Genomic DNA, 20,078 nt, shown 5'->3' on the forward strand with positions numbered 1-20,078 from the left:
GGAGCCAGAGAGCTGGAAGCCAAGGCTGCCCAGGCCACGGCTGCTCCGATGGGAGGCCAGCAGACTGCAGCCCAGGCGCTGAGGACACAGTGAATGGGGAGTGACCAATGAAAATGAAGCAGGTGCAGGATGTTCCTCCCTTGGGAGAGCTATCGGAACCGGGGCCTGGGGAGTTCCTACACTGCTGTCCTCGGCTGGGGCGGGGGGGGGGGTGTCTGAGAGCTGCCCCTGCCCACTGAGTCCCACTCGGGCCAGATCAGGCTCTTGAATAAACCCCTGGTAACCAGATCCAGGGCCACAGGCAGCAAAGCCCTGCACAGCCTGAACTGCCTGCGCGGTTGCTAGGGGACACCAGCCCGCTCGTCATTGCCACTCGCTGCCGGTCAGTGCTGCGATTTTTTATCAGCTGTGAATAACTCTGGGAGGCTGCAGTGGCCACGCCTTCCGAGATGCCTACCAGGGCCGAGGCCTATGACTAAAATGTTAGAAAAGCACCTCTTTCAGTCTGACCATAAATGGGATTTCTTGGTGGCGGCAGCATGGCCCCGGCTCTTGCTTCCCTGAGCAAAACTCCCACCTGGCCTTAGGGGCAAATCAACTGGGGAGGATGCCCTGTGACCCCAGGCACTGGGCTTTTGATTCTCCATGGAGCCCACCTTCTGAGCCGGCCACCCTTCTACAAGCCATGATCACCACCACTAATAACGGAGGGCACTGTGCTAAGCTCTGTCCCCCATCTTACCTGTGACCCCAAGTTTAGTTCGATCCTTATTCCCATTCTACAGACAAGGAAACGGAAACTCAGAGAAGTGGAGAAATGATAATTTAGAAGGCACAGAGCTGGGAAGTGCTGGACTGGATGGAGGAAACCCTGGCTACTCAAGGTCTGAATCTCAACTCCCACTGCATCTCCCAGGGGGTCCAGTCCTAGCTGGCCTGGTGCCCAGTCACAGTCTGGGCTCTCCCAGCTGTCAGCTCTGGGCCATGGTCAGAGACTGGGCCTGCTGGCCAGGCCACCAACAGCCATGGATCTTTGCAGAAACCTCCCCTGTGGCACAGTTCTTGGCTCTATTCACTTACTCAAGTCACTCACACGTGGCCGTGAAAGGCCCTGAGGCTGGCCCTGGAGCGGGCAGACGGGCACAGGGCTGTGCACACCCTCACTTTGCTCCCAGCTGGTGTCACTAGCCCAGCTCAGTGGCTACTGGAGAAGTAGCATTCTGACAGGGCCTCCTGAGCCCTAAGAAGCCGCACAGATTAAAGCCGGGCCTGCTTTCTCTTGTGGAGAAAGAGTGAGCCCGCTCACACCTGACTGCAGGCCTGTGTCCCCCGACCACAGGGATCTGTTGGCAGCTCTGGTTTCCCCAGAGCCAGCCTCAGCAGGTTCGCTGGCATCCTAGCCCTTGGCAACCTTGACCCTGGGCACACCTGCACTAGCTAATAGGGGGGTGGGGAGGTTCAGGGATTGATTAAAGCATGCTTTTGCCCAGGATATGTACAGAATAGAGAATAAGCCAACAGCTTCCTGACAAATATCTCCGAGATTTGGGTCTAAATCCAACCCTTAGAACACACACGTCCTCTGAGGCTTCCTGTCACTTCACTTCTCTGAGCCCCAGCTTCCTCGCCTGCTCCTTGGGGCCGAGAGTATCCACTTCTCACCTTTTTCTAGGGTGAGGATTAAATCAGGGAGCCCACTCCCTGGTCTCCCCACACAGCCCAGCCAGGGCCAGACACAGGGCTGACCCGCACCCCAGGGAGGTCAGAGCTGACGAACACCAGGAGTAAAAGTAGGGTGTTGGCACTGGAGACCTGGGGGTGGAACGAGTTCGGGCAGCTCTGAAGGGTTTCTGCCTGATGGCCTGCCACCAGAGGGAGGCCAGGCTGCCGAGGGAATGGTGACTGCAATGTGGGTGGCCTTGCCCTCTGCCCTGGCTGGACATTTGGTACCAACCTCTGCACACCTCTTCCTTCTGACCTGGTGACAGACTGGCCGACAAGTGAGCTCCCTCCAAGGCCAACAGGGTCATTTCTCCTTGACCACGCAGAAGGGCAGGTGAGTGGGATGAAGGGAGGTGGAGAAATTGAGTCCAGTTTCAGTCTCTGCCGTACCTCCTCCCCCTCCCCCCACAGCATGGTGCCTGCCTAGTTGCTCTTCCCATTTTACAGACTTGCCAGCTGAGCCATACAAAAGGAAATGCCACGGATTCAGGTGGTACAACGCCCCCTGGACAATTCCACCCAGGGTGATTTCCTAACGGCCTGGGGAAAGGTGGCAGTGTGTCTGTACCTACGGAGGACAGTGGCATGATCCCACACACTCTGGAACCCTAGAACTGAATGTCCCCAGAAGAGAGGCTGGACCAGCACCTGGGGTTCAGAGGACTGAACCAGGGACCAGAACATCCTGTTTCCTTTTTGGTTTGCCCCCAAGTCAGGCTGGAGGTGGCAGGGGAGGCGTGCCAGGAAAGCCAAGTTCAAGGGCATATGCCACAGAAGGCAGGACCCTCTCACCTTCTTTCTGGGGGGAGCAGGAGGGATTAGAGGTTTTAGGGGCCTCCGTGCTCTAGAAAAGCAACTCTTGCTGCTCCCTAACCTCCAGAGCTCAGCTCCAAACCATCTCTTCCTCATCTTACTCAACCTTCAAAGCCGCCAGCCACTCTGGACCAAGCCAAGACCACAGTCTCTCAGCTCGCAGCTGGGCATTCTGGCCAACCCACCCAGACCCTCCAGGGTGAGTGTTTGGAAGGGCAGTCACAGCAGGACAGTCCCTGCTTAAAATTTGTCTGCAGCTTCCTGACCACTTTGGTCCACCCACCCAGCCCCACCCTTTCCCACTACATAGGCTGCTGCAGCGTCAGGCCCACCCCTCCCACCTTCACCCCTCCGCTCACACCGTTTCCTCTGTCCAGCACCCCTGGAAGCCGGAAGCCGTATGTGCCGCCTTTCCTGCCCCGGCCTAGCACATACTTGTTGGGTTGATTCAACTCACTCATCATTCCCAGTTCCTCCCCTGCCTCTGACTCCAAGCAGGAGCTTGTGCTGGGACCAGGCAGGGCCCACAGAGGCCACAGAAAGGGGCCGGAAGCCACAAGGAGCTGGAAGCCTAGGTCCTTCCCCAGCTCTGGTATCTCCTAGCCTCATGACCCTGGCAGGGCCCCCACCCTTCACCAGGCCTTGGAAAGGGCCGACACAAGAAGAACTTAGACCCAAGAGTTTGATCCTTCCCTGTTCTGCAAAGTCAGTAACCTCCACCCTGTCTGAGACCTGTAGGCCTGAGACCTGTAGGCCTGAGCCCCTCAGACAGAGCTCACAGTGGGGTCCTGGTGAGCCACAGCTGCTCCACAGCAGAGGGCGGGGTGGGGGTGGGCGAAGGCCTCCCGGGCAGGGGACAGGAGCACTCACCCTCTCCAAGTCCTGCCGCAGGTGTGTGAAGAGCTTCAGGCGGCGGTAGAGGACATCCTGCTCCTGCTGCGCCAAGTTGTCCACCTCGTCCGTCTTGGGGGTCATCAGCGGCTGGTTGGCATTGGCTTTCCTCTTCAGCTTCCAGTACTGGTAAATAAAATCGACCAGTGCTTCGGCCAGATCCAGGCGCTCGGCCACCTCGGCTGGCTCCACCAGCTCATAGAAGTCTTCCTCCAGCTGCTGCAGCCGCTGCTTGCGCAGGGTCACCTTCTCCAGGTCCTCACCAGCTGGGCTGGGCTCCACCGGCTCAGATGTGGGCTCAGCCCTCGGGCCCCCATCACTGTGCTCCTGGCAGAATGACTTGAACTTGACTTCATCGTTGTCTGCTAATATAGTCCGCATTTCTAGGCCGTGGTCAAAGGCGCATGTGACATGGAACGCAGTGATGCAGGAAGGCATGGAACACTGGAGGAACAGGAAGGGCGCTGTCAGGCATGAAGGGAGGCCTGATGGGAGGTAAGGACAGGGGCATCCCCCAGGGTTCTGAGAACAAAGAATGCTGGTGAGACCCTAAATAAAATGGCACAGGATCCTAACATCCTGCAGGGTATGGAGGGTGCTATGGCAGGTGGGAAGGGGGTGATGAAAAGGAAAAAGGGTTCAACACCTTATACCCTGGGGAAGACAACAAGCAAATGACTGGACAACCCCTCCAGGGGCAAGCTGCACGCCTGTGTGGGGAAAATGACTTTGGAATCAGAGGCATCAAAGGAGACTGGCAATGGGTTACTGCCTCCTCTGCTCCTGCAACATTATCTAAGATGGGGAGCTATGCCCCTCCTTTGTTCTCTGGGAAGAGGAGCTGGACTTGGACCCCTTCTTTCTCCTCATGCCCAGGCAGCTAGGGCCAACCCAGGGCCTGCGCCTCCCTCCCAGCCTTGGACGACGGGCAGCTGATAACTGTCTCAGCAGTAACCCACCCAACTACTAGTGACCATGTCCGGGGCACTCACAAGTCATTCTGAAAGCCTTACAAATGGGTAAAGGCACAGCTAGTGTTTGCAATGACAACTGTTCCTGGAGAGATGAGGGAGAGAAAGGACACCCCCTTCCTCCCAGCCTACAGATTGGCAGCGGCAGCAGCACCTGGGAACTTGCTCTAAATGAAAACTCTCAGCCCCAGATCTACTGAACCAGGACCGGGGTGGGGGGGGGGGGGTTAATAAACTAGGGTCTGGGAACCACTGCTGTCAACGGGCTAGTGCAGCCCTGTCCTGTGCTGCAAGAGCCTAAGTTTGAATACTACCCTTGCCACATGTCATGTTTGATGCCAAAAGTTAGGTCAATGTTTTTATTAAGCACAAAGACACTTGGTCTTGAGCTTAGTAAGTCAAAGGCGTCCGCACTGCAATGGGATGGTGAGCCTTGGCTCTCCAGGCCTGTACCCTGTGTCTAGAGGAAATGTGATGGAGAAATGCCCCCTAGTTGGGGTTCTAACTGGTCCCAGTTCCAGGCTTCCTTGGCCCATCAGTGGCTCTGTCTGCAGTACCATGGGGGTGGGGCAACACCCAGCTCCTGCCCGGCTCCCAGGTAGCAGTGAGGTGACGAGGCCACGTACCTGGATGCAGGTGCCCGTGCACTCCTTGCACAGGCTGCAGGACAGAGCCCAGCGGCTGGCTGGGATATGTGAGATCTTGGTGATGGGCTCCATCTTCTCGGGGCAGCCGATGCTGACCTGGGCAGGACACAGGGAGATGTGTCAGGCCTCCTGTCCTCAGCCTGCCCAAGGATCCCCAAGTGGGGGGGTTGTCTCCTGAAACCAAGTGGGTGGCAGACAGGGCAGTGGGAGAGCCCCTGAATCCCAAGTCCTTCCTGATTGTCCCAAGCTGACCACTGGGTATGGGCTCACCTGCGACAAATTGTTTGTGACTGTGTGAGACCGTGCACAGTAGTGTAACTGAGTGTGTGCCTATGACTGCATAGCCCTTGAAACAGATGCTTCAGAGAGAAAGAAAGAGATACCAGATAAGTCCATGTATGGTTCCCTCTCTTCTGTACCTCAGGCCTTTGTCAATAGCATCTTCAGAGTTACTATAATAACTTGTATTTATTTTATTTATTTTTCTGGGCAGCAAGTAATGGTCTCAGGGTAGCATCTCTTCTTAGAGGCCTCCAGGGCTTTCCTGGCCAATGGGGATGTGTCTTTGTTTCAGGGGTGGGGAACGTATGGCCCTTGAAATCAGTATCAGCTAACATCGCAGCCTCACCAAATTAACCTAATCAAATATAGCAGGCTAATTTTTTCTTTAATCCTCACCCAAGGATATTTTTCCATTTATCTCAGATAGAGTGGGAGGGAGGGAGAGAGACCAAGAGGGAGAGAGAGAGAGAAACATCGACGTGACAGCCACATTGACTGGTTGCCTCCCGCACGACCCTAATCAGGGCCAAGGATGAACCACAACTGAGGTACGTGCCCTTAACCGGAATCGAACCCGTGAGTCTTTGGTCTGCGGGCCGACACTCTCACTGCCGAGCCATACCTGCCAGGGCAGCAGGTGAGTTTTTAAGTTGATAATTTTGTATGACCCACGAATGATGTTATAAATATCCAAATGGTCCCTGGCAGGAAAAAGGTTCCCCACCTCTGGCTAGTCTCTCCTATGGGGACAGGCCTACACCCATGTCCACATCTGGGCACAGCCCACCCCTCGCCACTGCCCATGCTTAAGGATGGACAAAGGGCCCCTGCCCAGAGGTCCTAAATCAAAGGGATCCATAGTGGAGTCCTTGTCAGCTCTCTCTGTCCCTGCTGTGTTCAGCCCAGTGACCACTGCTCACACAACCATGATCATCCCAGAAGCCTGCAACGTGGGTCCCAGCAGGGAACTTCAGACCGGGGGCCCAGGAAGGTGAGGGCCTCCTGCTGACAGGGCCGGCTGGCTTGCTTTCAGGCGCAGGCAACACTGGAGTGAGGCCGTACGCAGGGTCATGGCACACAGCAGGGCCAGGGCTAAAATGCCAGTGGATTTCAGCATTTCCCATTTCAAATAAAATGCGATGCCTCTGGGGGCCAGGGCCTGATACCTCACTGTGGACCAGTCTACATTCCATGGTCCCTCCCCACCTAGACTCAGGCCCTGGCCCACCCCTCCTATCTACCACAGCCACAGCGGCAGCCCCCATCCCACTTTTAATTAGGCTTGGCACCTGATTTCCTTTAGGCCAGTTGGCTTACTTTTGTTTTGAAAAGGCAGTTTGACTTTGGTTGGAACCACTGCCTGGATGAGAGTGAACCCTCCACCTGCTTTCCCCCCTAGTCAGCTGCCTGCCTTTCCTGCAGCTCAGACCTACCCCTGGACCCCCAGTAGCCCGTGATCCCATCTTCCCATGGAAACCAACCCCTGAGTTCTGCTCAAGTCCACAGCAAAGTTCCCTGGGGTTTGCTCCCCCCGTTTCCCCAGGCTTGACACCTAAGGTTTCATTTTATGTGGGCCCATCACCTTCTTTTCCCAGTACTCTGCTCCCCAAGTTCTGAGTTCCACAAAGACCGACTTCCCATAGCTGTTCCCCAAGGCCACCCACCCCCACGCCTGCCCACCTCAGGAATCCACAGAGCGCAGCTAACGTGCACCCACTTGGTTCCACTTCTGGTGGGTTTCAAGGCTCCTCCTCGCTTGGGGCAGAGCAGGCACTTTGGCTGGACACCCAGGGCACACGTCCGGCACAGCCAGCTGCCTGTGGGCACCTTCAGGATCCCGTAGCATGCCTGGGAAGAGAGCAGGCACAGTCAGAGACACTGGTCAATCTGCATCTGGTCAGCAGTTGGCTGTGAATGGTCCCCGCCCCAAGGCCCGGAGCTACAAAGCTACACTGCTACCAGGCTCTGGCAAGGAGACCTCTTGAGGGATTGTGTTGTACCCTGAAACGTCACTATTTCAGTCCTCTGTGAAAGGGCTCAGGCCTGCCCTCTGCTGGGAGGACAGTCACTAGACAGGGGTGCTAATCAGTGAGGTACCGCAGAAGCGTGCATGAACTGAACCTAAGAGCTGCTGAGTATAAGGGACATGGATGAATGGGGGTGTACTGCCTCCCAACCACCAGCCAGGTGAAGCCTCTCTGAGCTCCCCAGGAGACACTCCTGCAGCAGTGTGTGTGTGGGGGGGCATCAAAGTCAGAGCCAAGCCCTGGCCGGTTTGGCTCAGCGGTTAGAGCTTCGGCCTGTGGTCCAGAGAAACCCGAGTTCGGTTCCCGCTAAGGGCACGTACCTCGGTTGCAGTTTGTCCCCTGTCCTGGTTGGGTCGTGTGGGTGGCAACCACTCGATGTGTCCCTTTCATGTCAATGTTTCTCTCCCTCCCTCCCACTCTATCTGAACAACAACAACAAGGGAAAATGTCCTCGGGTGAGGATAAAAAAAAAGTCAGAGCCAGAGCGGGTCCACTGTGTCCCAGTCACGGCTTCTGTAAACAAGGCCAGGGATGCCCGAGATCAAATGGGTGGGCCTGGTCAGGCCAGACCCAGTTTATAATATCAACAATGGCAACAAATACTTAGAGCCCTTATGATATTGTTTAAAGCAAATAACTCAGACCTTACAACAACTGACTCTCACGTAGAGTTGAGGGGAGAGGTTAAGAGAAGTTAAGAAACTTGCCCAAAGCCACAGAGCTTGTAAAGGGCAGAGCCACACTCTGAAACCAGGCAGCCTGGCTCCAGGCTTCGCTCTCAGGCTGCCTCTTTGTAAGTTCAGGACAGCGAGGAGCAGAGGAGGAAGGCGGGGGCAGGGTGTTCAGTGGGGAGTCTGAGGGAGACTGACAGGAGGACAGAAAGTCATCTGATGGGCGTTTACTCAAATCTGGCTGATGGTCTGGCGGAGCCAAGGGCCCTAGGTGTCCTAGGCCCCGGAGGACACTCATGGCAGTCACTTCCTCCCACCTTGCCCTCCTTCTTAGGAGCCTGTGCCACAGTGAGGCTACACTCCTACAGCCAGGATGACCAGTCCCAGGCAGGTGGCCGCCAGGCTGTGTGTGAGGACACAGTGTGGATGAGGGCAACTGGGGGGCTGGCCACCTGGTGCACGCAGACGTTGCATTTGTCACAGAAGACCATCTCGTTGCCATCTTCGCCCTCAGGAGAACGGCACACGTCACAGACGACGTCCTCATCATACTCAATGCCCAGCCCCTCCTGTGTCTCAATGGCCCGAGCCATGTTCTGGTGGCACAGCGTCTCCAGCTCCTCCAGCACGCGCTCCAGTGTCAGCTCATCCAGCTCTGGCCTCTCTGTGAGGACAACGGGAGGGAGTGAGAAGCTGGGCTTTTCAGGGCAGATGGATGGGAGGGTTTCCATTCATCTGATGTGACCTGGGAAAACAGGTCGCCTGTCGTGGGCCTCAGCTCCATTGTCTGAAAACTGAATGGGCTGCACCATCTGATCTCAACGGCCCTGGGGCTATCGTTGTGTCTGACTCTACACAGTCTGCCTGTGACCACACACATTATGTGTACATGCAGATAACATCTCTTGGATGTGGCTGGCTCCATGGGGAATCCACTGCGTGAGCTGTGTGTATGGGGTAGCGGGGCTGTGAAGGTGGCTGAATATGACACAGCTGGCCCTTCCTGATACAGGTTAGCTGACTCCAGCCAGGAGGTCCATACCAACTGACCCTGGCCACATTTGTCGTCCTAGACTCATTTGTGTACTCCCTCACTCTACATGTGACAGGCACGCTTACTGACACTTTTCCCAAGAATTGTCAATTACATGCTATTATCACCCTCACCTGACAGCTACAGAAACTGAGGCACAGAGACATCAAATAACTTCTCCAATCAGTAATATTGCCAGGACTGTCAACCCAGATCCATTCAGTGCTAAAGCCCAGCCATGGCTACCGTCCTCCTGAGGGTGAGGATGCTGGGGTTCAGAAGAAAACCCTGCCTGGCCTGCCCCCGACCCCATTCTCAGCCTGGTAGGTCACCTACCCATCTCCTTGAGCTCCAAGTTGATGAGCTCCAGCCAGTAGGCGTCAATCTCGTCCAGGTCATAGCGGCTGCCCCCTGGCCAATCAGGCTGGGAGCCCTCGCCAAGTTCGGAGCTGCTAGGGGACACCTGGGTAGGGGGGCCTTCCAGCGGCGGGAGAATCCTAGGAAATCAAGAGGGGGTGTCATGAGGGGAAGGACCCTCAGCCTGCCACCCTTGCTAGGTCTGGGGGCATCCAGTAACTGGCCAGCCCGGCTGAGGACCAAGTGTGCAGGTAAGTGGGACTGGTGCAAGCAGAGCCCACCTCCTTTCATTCCCTCCTCATGCTGCCTCGTCCCGCCTGCCCACCCTGCCGTCTCAGATGACTATGAGCAAATAGGACAGCAAAGCAAAGGGCTGTGGGACAGAGTGGAGGGTGGGAGTGGGGGCTGACCCACAGTCCTTGCACATTCATCTATACACCTCGGTTCTGCTCAGAGCACATCTCTACCGCCCCTCCCATCGGGGCACTGGCCTTAGCTAAAGCCCCAGGATCTGGAACTGCCTTGCCCCAGCCTGAGAGACGTTCCAAGTGCTCTCCTAGGCAATTTCCGGTGCCAGCCACTCTGGGGTAAGTAGAACAGAGCCAGATGGGCTCCAGGTCCTTCAGAGCACACTCCTCAAGGCTAGGGAGAGGCCAGCGATTGTCCCCATGCCCTCACAAGCCCTGATCCCTCCTCACCAACACCCTGAGAAGAACTGAGGCCAGGTTTCCACTGGGGTGGAGAGGAGTCCTCCCCAGCTACATTACTGCAGCCCAGGGGTGGCCCTTTCCACATTAAAAAAGTCTCCTATCACAGAGAAGTGTTATCCATACACCTTGTCCTCCCCCCTCCCCCGCAAGGTTATCTGAGCAGTGTCTCTGTCTATAGTGCTCCGCCCGCCTCTAGAAGGAAATCGCCTCCCCTGGAGACTGAGACACACCTACTACAGCTGCAGATCACACTCCAGGTCAACCCTCCCTCAGGCCAGGGCTCTGCTTCTGAGGCAGCTTGGAAGGGCCCTGGCTGCAGAGGGGGGACTCAAAGCCCTGCTCTCCCACTTAATGTGTGCCTCTGGGCAAGCCACTTAACTTCTCTGTGCCCCAGGGACCTCATCCAAACAATGGGCTAGTAAGAGTAGTATTTACCTTCTACGGTTGGTGAGGATGAAATGGGTGAATATCTGTGAAGCTCTTAGAACAGTGCCTGGCACACAATGAGCCCTAAATGTGTGAGTGTGTATTTTAAGACTTCTGGATATCGTTTTGCTTTTTGCCCTGGGAGGGCAGTTTCCCCTTGTGGTTCAGCGGTGTGCTGCCCCTTGGTTCCTGATATCAGTTCAAAATGCCAGCTTTTCCCACCCCCCACCGTTGCCATGGTTATTGCTCTGGAGCCTCACCTCCATCTGGCCGGCCTGCTAGGCTGAGAGGCCCCTCACTTGCCCTGAGAGGCCTCCTGGGGTTGGAGGCAGGGCTGCCAGGGGCTGTGACTCAGCGCAGACGACCCGACTACCGACTACGCAGACGACCCGACTACCGACTACGGGAGAGTAGGGCAGGGCCTGGACTCCAGGAAATGCCTCAGGTGTCAGCAAGAGAGGCAGGAAGGATGAAGGAGACAGGAGGCAGAGTGGCCTCCAGGCCAGCAGGGAAGCCCAGAGGCAATTGAGGGGGCACAGGGGAAAGTGAAAGGGCTCGGTACCTCCTTTCCCCACAAAGGCCCAGAGTAAGAAAGGCCTTAGGTAATGACAATGGTAATGGCACGACTCACCCAGGCCGCCATAAGGTCATTTCAAATAGAAGCAAGACACATCCTCTTAGTCCTACAAAATTCCACCTTTCCTCATGAGGCTCTTATTTGAATTACCACATTCTTTTAAAAATACAGACTGATTTTAACATGACCCTGATTTGTTTGTGCCCCCAGCATATGCTTGGTTGGGGTTTGGGATAGACTTTGCCTGAATGCCCACACCTACTGGCGTCACTACCCACACCTGTACACTCAGGCAGCTGCCACCTGGCCCGAGCTCTAGGGGCCCCTATCACATTCCTTTCCCTGGGAAGCTGGGTTAAGGGGCTCACCAGAAAGGCATTTCCTGTGCTCCCTGTGCCCTCACTTTCATCTGTTTGGCCTCTTCGGACTCCGGCTATAGGAAGCTCTGGCACCAGGCATGGACCAAACTGACCCTAGACCAAGGCCTGAGTCTCAACTGCAGCCAGCCAGGAGGAGATGGGTGGCTGGGCTGGGAACTGGGAGAGGGAGGGGTCTCTACTCCAAAAGACCAGACAGACAACAGAGGTGGGTTTAGCCTTGGGCTGAGTCTTTTGTACACAGTGAGGGAGCAGTGTAAGCCCTCACTCAATTCATGATCTGGGGTCAAGACACATTCTCATTACCCAGATACATTTTAGACCATGAGCTGGACAGACCTGCCCAAGGGCCCGGGAGGACTGAGCAAGAAGGGAGAGACAGAGGGGACCGGGTAGCAGCTGCAGAGGACAGTCAGAGCCAACATGCAGGGTGATCAGGGCACAAGGCTCTCTTCTGGGCCTCACAGGGGTAACTGGGGGCCTGTGATTTCCTGACCCAGACCACTAGGCCCGGACAGTCATGCAGGGAATTCCCCAGAATTTCCCTACTTCCTCATCTATAAAATGGGGACAGTAACATGTACCTTATAGGGTTAATATAATAAAATGAGAAGACGTACACAACAGGCTCAGCACAGCAAATTCTCAGGAAGAGTTCCTGTAACAATTCTGACTGTAGTGGCTGCCATGCCAGCTCCCAGGTGACGGCTGTGCAGCAGGAGGCGCTGAGGAAGGTGCAGGGACCGGGTGGGAGGAGGGCGGGAGGACGGGCAGGGAACTCTCTCCAGGAGTGCACCCTTCCCTGACTGCAGTCTGTCCTCTTCAAAGAGCACGGGCAGGCAGCAGCCTGGCTCCTGTCAGCGCACAGCAGCATGCACATGTGGGAAATGCACCTAGTAGAGCCAGAGCTGTCTGAACACGTGCTCTCCTCTTGATGTCAACAGATAAAGGAGACTGAAGCCAAGCTACTGGTGTGGAAGCATCTGCGGTTAATTACCCAGGCCAGCGGATGTTTCCGGAACCACCTGACACTGACATCAGGGAGAGGGGACAGCCTGCTGGGCCAAGCCTAATCAGGAGTCGCCTCTCTCTACCCAGCTGGTGGCCCACCCCTTCCCCTCATTATCCAGGGCCCGTGGCCCATGTATTCTCATTCAGTCCTCAACACCACAATATCAGGCAGGTACTGCTCTTAGCCTCATCTGACAGAGGAGAAAACAGGTTCAAAAAAGGTAGTAACAGTTCTTCGATTTGCAGACGCAAGGGTGTGAAACTGGCTAGGAGCCTGACCCATGTTTTTGGCCCAGGACAGGGGATGTGGAGAATAACACCCCCCCAAGTCTCATGTGCACTCCCTGATTCTCAAGAGGCCCCAGACAAGTGCTGGTAGGCACTCAGCCCTCAGAAGCCATAGGAGGATGAGTCCTACCCAGTACCCAATCCTGACTGAGCATCCAAGCAGAGATTAGCCTGTTTTGCCTCTATAAGCCCATGCCCAGCACAATACTGGCACCATGAGGGCATGGAGGGTCTGTGAGCCAGTCATGGGTGTGGCTGCCAGGAAGCAACAGTGCCAATGTCACGGGAGGTGACAGCTTCGATCTTTGCACCAGGCTTGGTCAAATGGGCCTAAGTGAAAGCCATGGGGCTGCCAAAACCAGGAGTGGGCTGCCAATAACACAAGTTGCCCAGCCCTGGCAGGCTGGTGAGTGGGGGAGGCCAGGACAGCAGGCCACTCTGCCCCAAGACAAGACTTGGAGGGTTTCCCAGGGTGCAGAGAGAAGCACTTGGCTGAACTCTGTTGCTGGAGGCAAGGCCCATGGCCAGGAGGCCACCTCCTGACAAGAGCACCAGGGGTCTCTCAAACCCACAAGCCCTGAAGGCTACAAAGCCCTGAGAAGACTCAGCCCTGGCCCGGTCCTGGCAGGGGGCCTCCTAAGAGGCTGGTCACAGTAGCTGCTTCCTGAGCATCTGCTGTGTACACACGGCTCTTTCCCACTAAGAACTCCTTAAAAAGGTTTAAGAAGCCAAGAGCATAGCTTATCTCTGGTTTTAAGGACCCGCTAAAAGTCTGCAGACTTTCCTGATTAAGATGTGCTTGTGGGCCCTGGCCGGTTTGGCTCAGCACAGCATCGGCCTGTGGACCGAAGGATCTTGGGTTTGGTTCCCGGTCAAGGGCATGTACCTGGGTTGCAGGGTCGATCCCGAGCCCCAGTCAGGGCCCTGCAGGAGCCAACCAATTGATGTGTCTCTCTCACATCAATGTTTCTCTCCCTCCCCCTCGCTCCCACTCAAAAAGAAAAAAAAAAAAAAAAATCAATGGAAAAATATCCTCAGGTGAGGATTAACAAAAAAAGATGTGCTTGTGGGACCCAGTCTGGACCGGTATCAAGTTAATCCATGGCCAGTTTCTAGTGAATACTTGTGTGCCAGACCCTGTGCCAAGTGCCTTTCATGCAGCATTTCCCTACATCATCTCCACCACTGTAAGAGGTAGATACTGTCATCATTCCCATTTCACAGACAAGGAAACTGAGGCCCAGGAAGATTACATTTCTGGCCTAACATCATACTGAATGTGAGTGAACATTTGAACCTAGGCTGTCTGGCTCCATAGCTGAGCCCAAGCCCAAGGGCTTAGCCTCAAACGTAAACTGCCAGTATTTCTGGAGTATTTCAGTGGTTTACGGGCCTAAAAAAATCTAAGAAAATAAAGCTAGGCTAGGAGAGGAATCCCAGGACTCATAGGTCCCATGCGGGGTCCTAGCCTCCCCTTCCCACCCTGCCTGGGCCCCTAGCCTGGGCTGCCCAACTCACCTCACCACAGGCTCTGGAATGGCCTCTGCCCCGGCGGGCACCTGCACACCTTTCTCCCATTCCTGCCGCCACGGATCCGCCAGGATGTAGTAGTCATCCGGGCTGAGCTGGTATGAGTCTGGGATCTTCATGGCTGTGATCAAGTCTGTCCGGAAAACCTGTTAGGAACAAGGGTAGAGTGTCTTCATGTGCCCTCTGGGAGGTCTGATCCACAGGCCAATCCAGGAGAAAAAGGCAAATCCAACTCAAGAAGGCTTTCTGCCCACTCACTTAAAGACAGAAGCCAACACAAATGCACAAAGTACAATAATGCATCTTCTCTGAGCCCAGCACAGTGCTTTGCACAGAGCAATTATCTAATAATGTCTTGAATTGAATTCACATGTGTTCTGACCTGTTAAAGGACAGAGTGATGGATGGGAGTGGACCTCAGAGGGAAGAGGAAAGGCTGGGAAAGGCAAAAAGAAAAAAAAAAGTCCTTTGGGAATGCAATGTCGCCATTAAATGACTATTTGGGGAATTTCTGTTGAATGCTTAAAATTATGTTTGTAGAAAAAAAGAAACAGACTTCCGGTCAAGATGGCGGCGTAGGTAAAAGTGGTATCGCATCCTCCCACAACCACATTAAAGTTACAACTAAACTACAGAACAACCATCATTCAAAACCGCCTGAAATCAAGCTGAATGGAAGTCCTACAACTACGGAATTAAAGCAGCAGCCACATCCAGACTGGTAGGAGGGGCGGAGGCAGGAGGGCTGGTCCCACACCCACGTGTGGCGGATAAAAATCAGGAGGACACCTCGGCTGGGAAGGTCCTCCCTGAGGACTGAGGGGTCCCCGTACTACACCAGGCATCCCGCTCAGGGTTCCAGTGCCAGGAAGAGAAGTCCCCATAACTTCTGGCTGGAAAAACCAGCAGGAACTGAGGCTCAGGGAGGCTGAGGTGGCGGGAGCCCCAGGCAACTCCTCTTAAAGGGCCCGCGCACACACTTACTCGGACTTGCTCCCTCTAGGCTTGGAGGGGAGGCAACTCGAGGGGCGCCAGAGACATACGGGGAAGAACTGAGTCGTTTGGCATTGGAGCAAGGGCTGGAGAGGGGGCTTTCTCCGGGACAGACGTACTGTCGGAGGTCTTTATTCCTTTGGTGAGCCCTTTCCTGGGGTGGCAGACAGCCGCCAGATCTGAGACTCCAGCAACCTGCTCACACTGGTGGCCCCACCCCACCCAACTTTCAGACCCACTCAAGCTGTTGCCAGTTGCTTAACCATAGGATTGGCCTGTCTTGGATCCGGCTTCAGGTTTTCCTAAATTCTTTCAAATAAGCAGCATCTGGTCTCAACTAGCCCCATACCTCTCGTTAAGTAATACACAGAAACAAACACAGAGAGGCAGCCAAAATGAGGAGACAAAGAAACAGGTCCCAAATGAAAGAGCAGAACAAAATTCCAGGAAAAGAACTAAGCGAAATGGAGATAAGCAACCTAACAGATGCTGAGTTCAAAAAACTGCTTATAAGGATGCTCAATGAACTTAGTGACGGCCTCAAGAGCATTAAAAAAGACCAGTCAGAAATAAAGGAGGCACAGTCAGAAATGAAGGAGGCACTAACTGAAATAAAGAATAATTTACACAGATTCAATAGTAGAGTACGTAAAGCCAAGAACCAAACCATTGATTTGGAATACAAGAAAGCAAAAAAAACACCCAATCAGAACAGCAAAAAGAAAACAGAATCCAAAAAAATGAGGATAGTGTAAGGACCCTCTGGGACAACTTCAAGTGTGCCAACATTCGCATCTTGGGGGTGGTGCCAGAAGGAGAAGAGAGAGAACAAGAAGTCGAAAACCTATTTGAAACAATAATGGCAGAAAACTTCCCTAACTTGGTGAAGGAAACAGACATACAAGTCCAGGAAGCACAGAGAGTCCCAAACAAGATGAACCCCAAGAGGCCCACACCAAGACACATCATCATCAAAATGAAAAAGGTTCAAGACAAAGAGAGAATCTTAAAAGCAGCGAGAGAAAAGCAGTTAGTTACCTACAAGGGGGTTCCCATAAGACTGTCAGCTGATTTCTCAAAAGAAACTTTGCAGGCCATAAGGGAGTGGCAAGAAATATTTAGAGTGATGAAAAGCAAGAACTACAACCAAGATTACTCTATCCTGCAAAGCTGTCATTTAGAATCGATGGCCATATAAAGAGTTTCCCAGACAAGGAAAAGCTAAAGGAGTTCATCACCACCAAACCATTATTATATGAAATGATGAAGGGTCTTTTTGAAGAAAAAGATAAAATATATGAACAAACAAAATGGCAATGAATACATATCTATCGGCAATGGAATCTACACAAAATGAACAGAAAGAACAGAAACATTCTCATAGATACAGAGAACATTTTGTTGGTTGCCAGATGGGAGGGGGGTTGGGGGAATGGGTGAAAAAGGTGAAGGGATTAAGAACAACAAATTGGCGAACAAACTGGCCCTGGCCGGTTTGGCTCAGCAGTTAGAACGCCAGCCTGCGGTCCAGAGAGACCCAGGTTCGGTTCCCGCTAAGGGCATGTACCTCGGTTGCAGTTTGTCCCCGGCCCTGGTTGGTCATGCGGGTGGCAGCCACTCGATGTGTCCCTTTCACATTGATGTTTCTCTCTCTCTCTCTCTTCCTCTCTCTCCCTCCCGCTCTGTCTGAATAAAGAATGAAAAAAAAAAAAAGAAGAACAACAAATTGGTTGCTAGACTGACAAACCTCAAAGAGAAGGGGGTTGGGGGGTGTTAAGAAATAAACCAAAGAACTTATATGCATAACTAATGGACACAGACAACAGTGTGGGAAAAGGTGGGAGGGTGGTGGGAGTGGGGAGGAGGGGGTCAATGGGGGAAAAATGAGGAACATCTGTAATACATTCAATAATAAGGATCAAAAATAATAATAAATAAATAAAATGATGTTTGTAGTTACAAACACAGGGTTATAGGCACAGTGAAGATATGAAGAGTGCATGGTCCCAACCCCAGGCAGAAGACAGGGCCTTATGCAAACAGCTGAGGGGAGGCGGGGTTTGGAGTATCCCAGAGAAAGACTTCCCATGGGTCAGGGTCTCCAAGGTCTCCCAAGAGCAAAAACACCAGATCCCCTGTTCGGCAGGGGCCCCACAGTTCCATCCTCAGTGTGTGATGGGGGAGGAGGAGCATGGGTTGAATTCCTTCTTAATCAAGCCCATCCAAATTCCCTCAGAGCCAGGCCACTGCATGGATGCACCCTGATGCTTGGGGTTTCTTCTAGTCACTCAGGAAACTGTTCTTCCCAACTTTCTGTCTGTTGCCTCCTTTACCTCCCCAAAACAATCTCCAAGCCTAGCTCAGCGGCACCGGCAGTCACTCTCATGCCCTGGTTGCCTGACCTCACTGTGGCCTCCCAGCTGCTGTGGGACTTGGTGGCAACTCCAGACTATGTTACTTGCTTAGGTACCAACATTCCCAGTGATCACCACATGAGAATCACAAGTTAAAGAAGTGATCGCATTACTGAGACAAGAGAAACCACTTCAAGGAGTGCTTTAGGCTTCAGACCAAACTTCAAACCCAACTCTCCCTGGAAAAGTTAGCTTCTGCTGGCCTTCCAGGGGCTCATGATAAACTCATTCACAGTAACCTCTGCCTGATGGGGGCCCAACTCACTGGCTGTGTGTGTCTCATTCAAATCCAGGGCCAGAACAGCAAGAAAACAACTGAAATGGGGGCACCAAGGGGGTTCGAGGCAGCATCTTACAGAAGTCTAATTAACATCTGCATCTAGCTCGAGAGGGCCCTGGCTTGAAAAAGGTCAAGTTTCTTGAAGACTGTATTTGCCAATATAATTTAATCGTTAAGATGAATACCCTAACATTTAATTAGGGTGCCAGTGTGAAAAAATTAAAACGAGATTACAATTAAATGCTAATTAAACAGAAGATAGAACGTGGTGAAGATTTTACAGCCCTGATAATTTGCATATCTTATTAGCAAGCAGTAAGCCTGCTGATACAAACTCAGGCACTCATGCTTTGGTGGGGGACTTTCCTAGCTGTGGCCTCAGCCAAGTCCAGCAGGGCTGGGGCAGGGTTACTTCCCTCGGGGCCCCCGTACAAGACCTGGCAGGGGAACTGAACCCACAGCGGATTCATCACTATCTCCAAGTTCTCTGAACCCAGGCAAGGCAAGGGGTATGACAGTCAAAGCCCTGCTGCTCTGATGTCACAGGGAGCCACCCACCTGAACAGTCCATCTTCCTGCCCCAGAAATCAACCCTTCAAGAGCCCAGTGTCACTGTGTGCCCCTCCAAAGATGCATGGCTGAATTTAAAAACTCTTGTTGTTCCCTCACCCTGTGCTATAGTTTAAATGCCACCTCCTCCGGGATTCCATCCCTGATTACCCTGATTCAGGGAGTGCCCAAGAAAGCCACGTTCCATCCTGTCATCCCGTCTCACCTCCCAGCACGTTCAGTTCCAAAGATGAACTGGTGCACTCATGCTGCTTTTCACATCACCCCCTGCCACACCTGTCCCTTCTCTGCTGCATTCTCAGTGTATGGTGACTGGCTCACAGTAGGTGACTGAGCAAATGAATGAAAGGGCTTCTCTGAGGAATCACCTGATGAATCTGAGCCCCCCAGGTGGCTCTTGGCAGTGCTTTTGAACTCCTGTTAACAGAGCCATGACACCCAGTGCTGAAATCCCCAAGGTCAGGAACCTAAACAAAGCAACACACAGTTTCTGGTCTAAGAACCAGGTTGCTGCCCAAGCTGGAGTTGGAGAGGCCAGCGTACCAAGCCACACTAGTGGGGGACAAGTGACCCTAACCTAGGGACAGGCATGGCACTGAGAATTCAGAGTGGGAAGGGATCCTGGGCTCAACTCAGAGAGATTCGGGAGAGTTCCAAGTTTCGTCCTGGGTCACTCAGGGAGCAGGTGGCAGACTGGACATCAGTGGCCCTTTGGGGCAGAGGACTCACGGAAGCACAGTAAGGAGGCACTATCATAATGCTGCAGCCAATACTTAAACAGCACTGTGTACCCAGTACCAGTGTAAGGGCTGTTCTTGAGTTAACTTAATAGATCCTATATCAACTCTGAAGCAGGAGCTACCATCATTCCTATTGTACATTTGAGAAACCTGCTACTCAGTTTAGTTAAATAACCTCTACAAGGTCCCACATGTTGGAAGTGGCAAAGGAACCAAGGCCAAGACCCCTCTGGCACCATCCACACTCCCCCACAGCTCCTTGGCTTTTTTTGGCCACAGGGCTCACTGTCAATTCCCTTGAGTTAACCCCAAGTCAAATGAGGTGGCTGCCACTAGGGCTTGAATATGCAAATCAGATGGAGGCTTCAGCAAGTTGCAGCTGAGCTGCAAGGCTACCATGCCTGGTGCAGGCACCGATGAGGTCTCCTGAGCACTCTCTCCCCTGGCATATGGGAGGGCCCTGCTAAGACACTCTTATCCCTTGCTAACATGGGGCTGGCCTGCTTCATCCTTAAGGTCTCAGTTCAGCCCACATCTGCTCTGGGAAGCCTTCCCCAATTGCAAGCTGAGTTAGGGGCTTCCGCTGAACTCCCACAGTCCCGATATGGGAATCTCCTGGCTTCTTGCCATGTCTCCCTATGAGAAGGTGATCACAGTGAGGTCTGGCAAGGCAGCAGGTTGGAGCCCAGCAGTGTACACAGGGCCTGGCACATGCCAGCTGCTAACAAAGGCTGAAGGACTCAAAACC

At 53.6% G+C, this 20,078-nt stretch overlaps 1 protein-coding gene across 9 annotated transcripts in view; it reads right to left on the reverse strand.

Moving 5' to 3' along the window:
• JADE2 (jade family PHD finger 2) overlaps window positions 1-20,078 on the reverse strand; it is a 68,689-nt gene that overhangs the window by 9,447 nt on the left and 39,164 nt on the right. For all 9 annotated transcript variants that reach the window (XM_036281830.1, XM_036281835.1, XM_036281833.1 and 6 more), the window contains 6 exons: window positions 14,322-14,479; window positions 9,394-9,554; window positions 8,477-8,688; window positions 7,007-7,174; window positions 5,024-5,140; window positions 3,406-3,870 (listed from right to left, as the gene is read on the reverse strand). In XM_036281830.1, the coding sequence (XP_036137723.1) occupies window positions 3,406-3,870; window positions 5,024-5,140; window positions 7,007-7,174; window positions 8,477-8,688; window positions 9,394-9,554; window positions 14,322-14,479 (1,281 nt within the window). The remainder of the gene's footprint in view (window positions 1-3,405; window positions 3,871-5,023; window positions 5,141-7,006; window positions 7,175-8,476; window positions 8,689-9,393; window positions 9,555-14,321; window positions 14,480-20,078) is intronic.

The sequence above is a fragment of the Molossus molossus genome, unplaced genomic scaffold (assembly GCF_014108415.1).
Source record: "Molossus molossus isolate mMolMol1 unplaced genomic scaffold, mMolMol1.p scaffold_m16_p_4, whole genome shotgun sequence".
Classification (NCBI taxonomy): domain Eukaryota; kingdom Metazoa; phylum Chordata; class Mammalia; order Chiroptera; family Molossidae; genus Molossus; species Molossus molossus.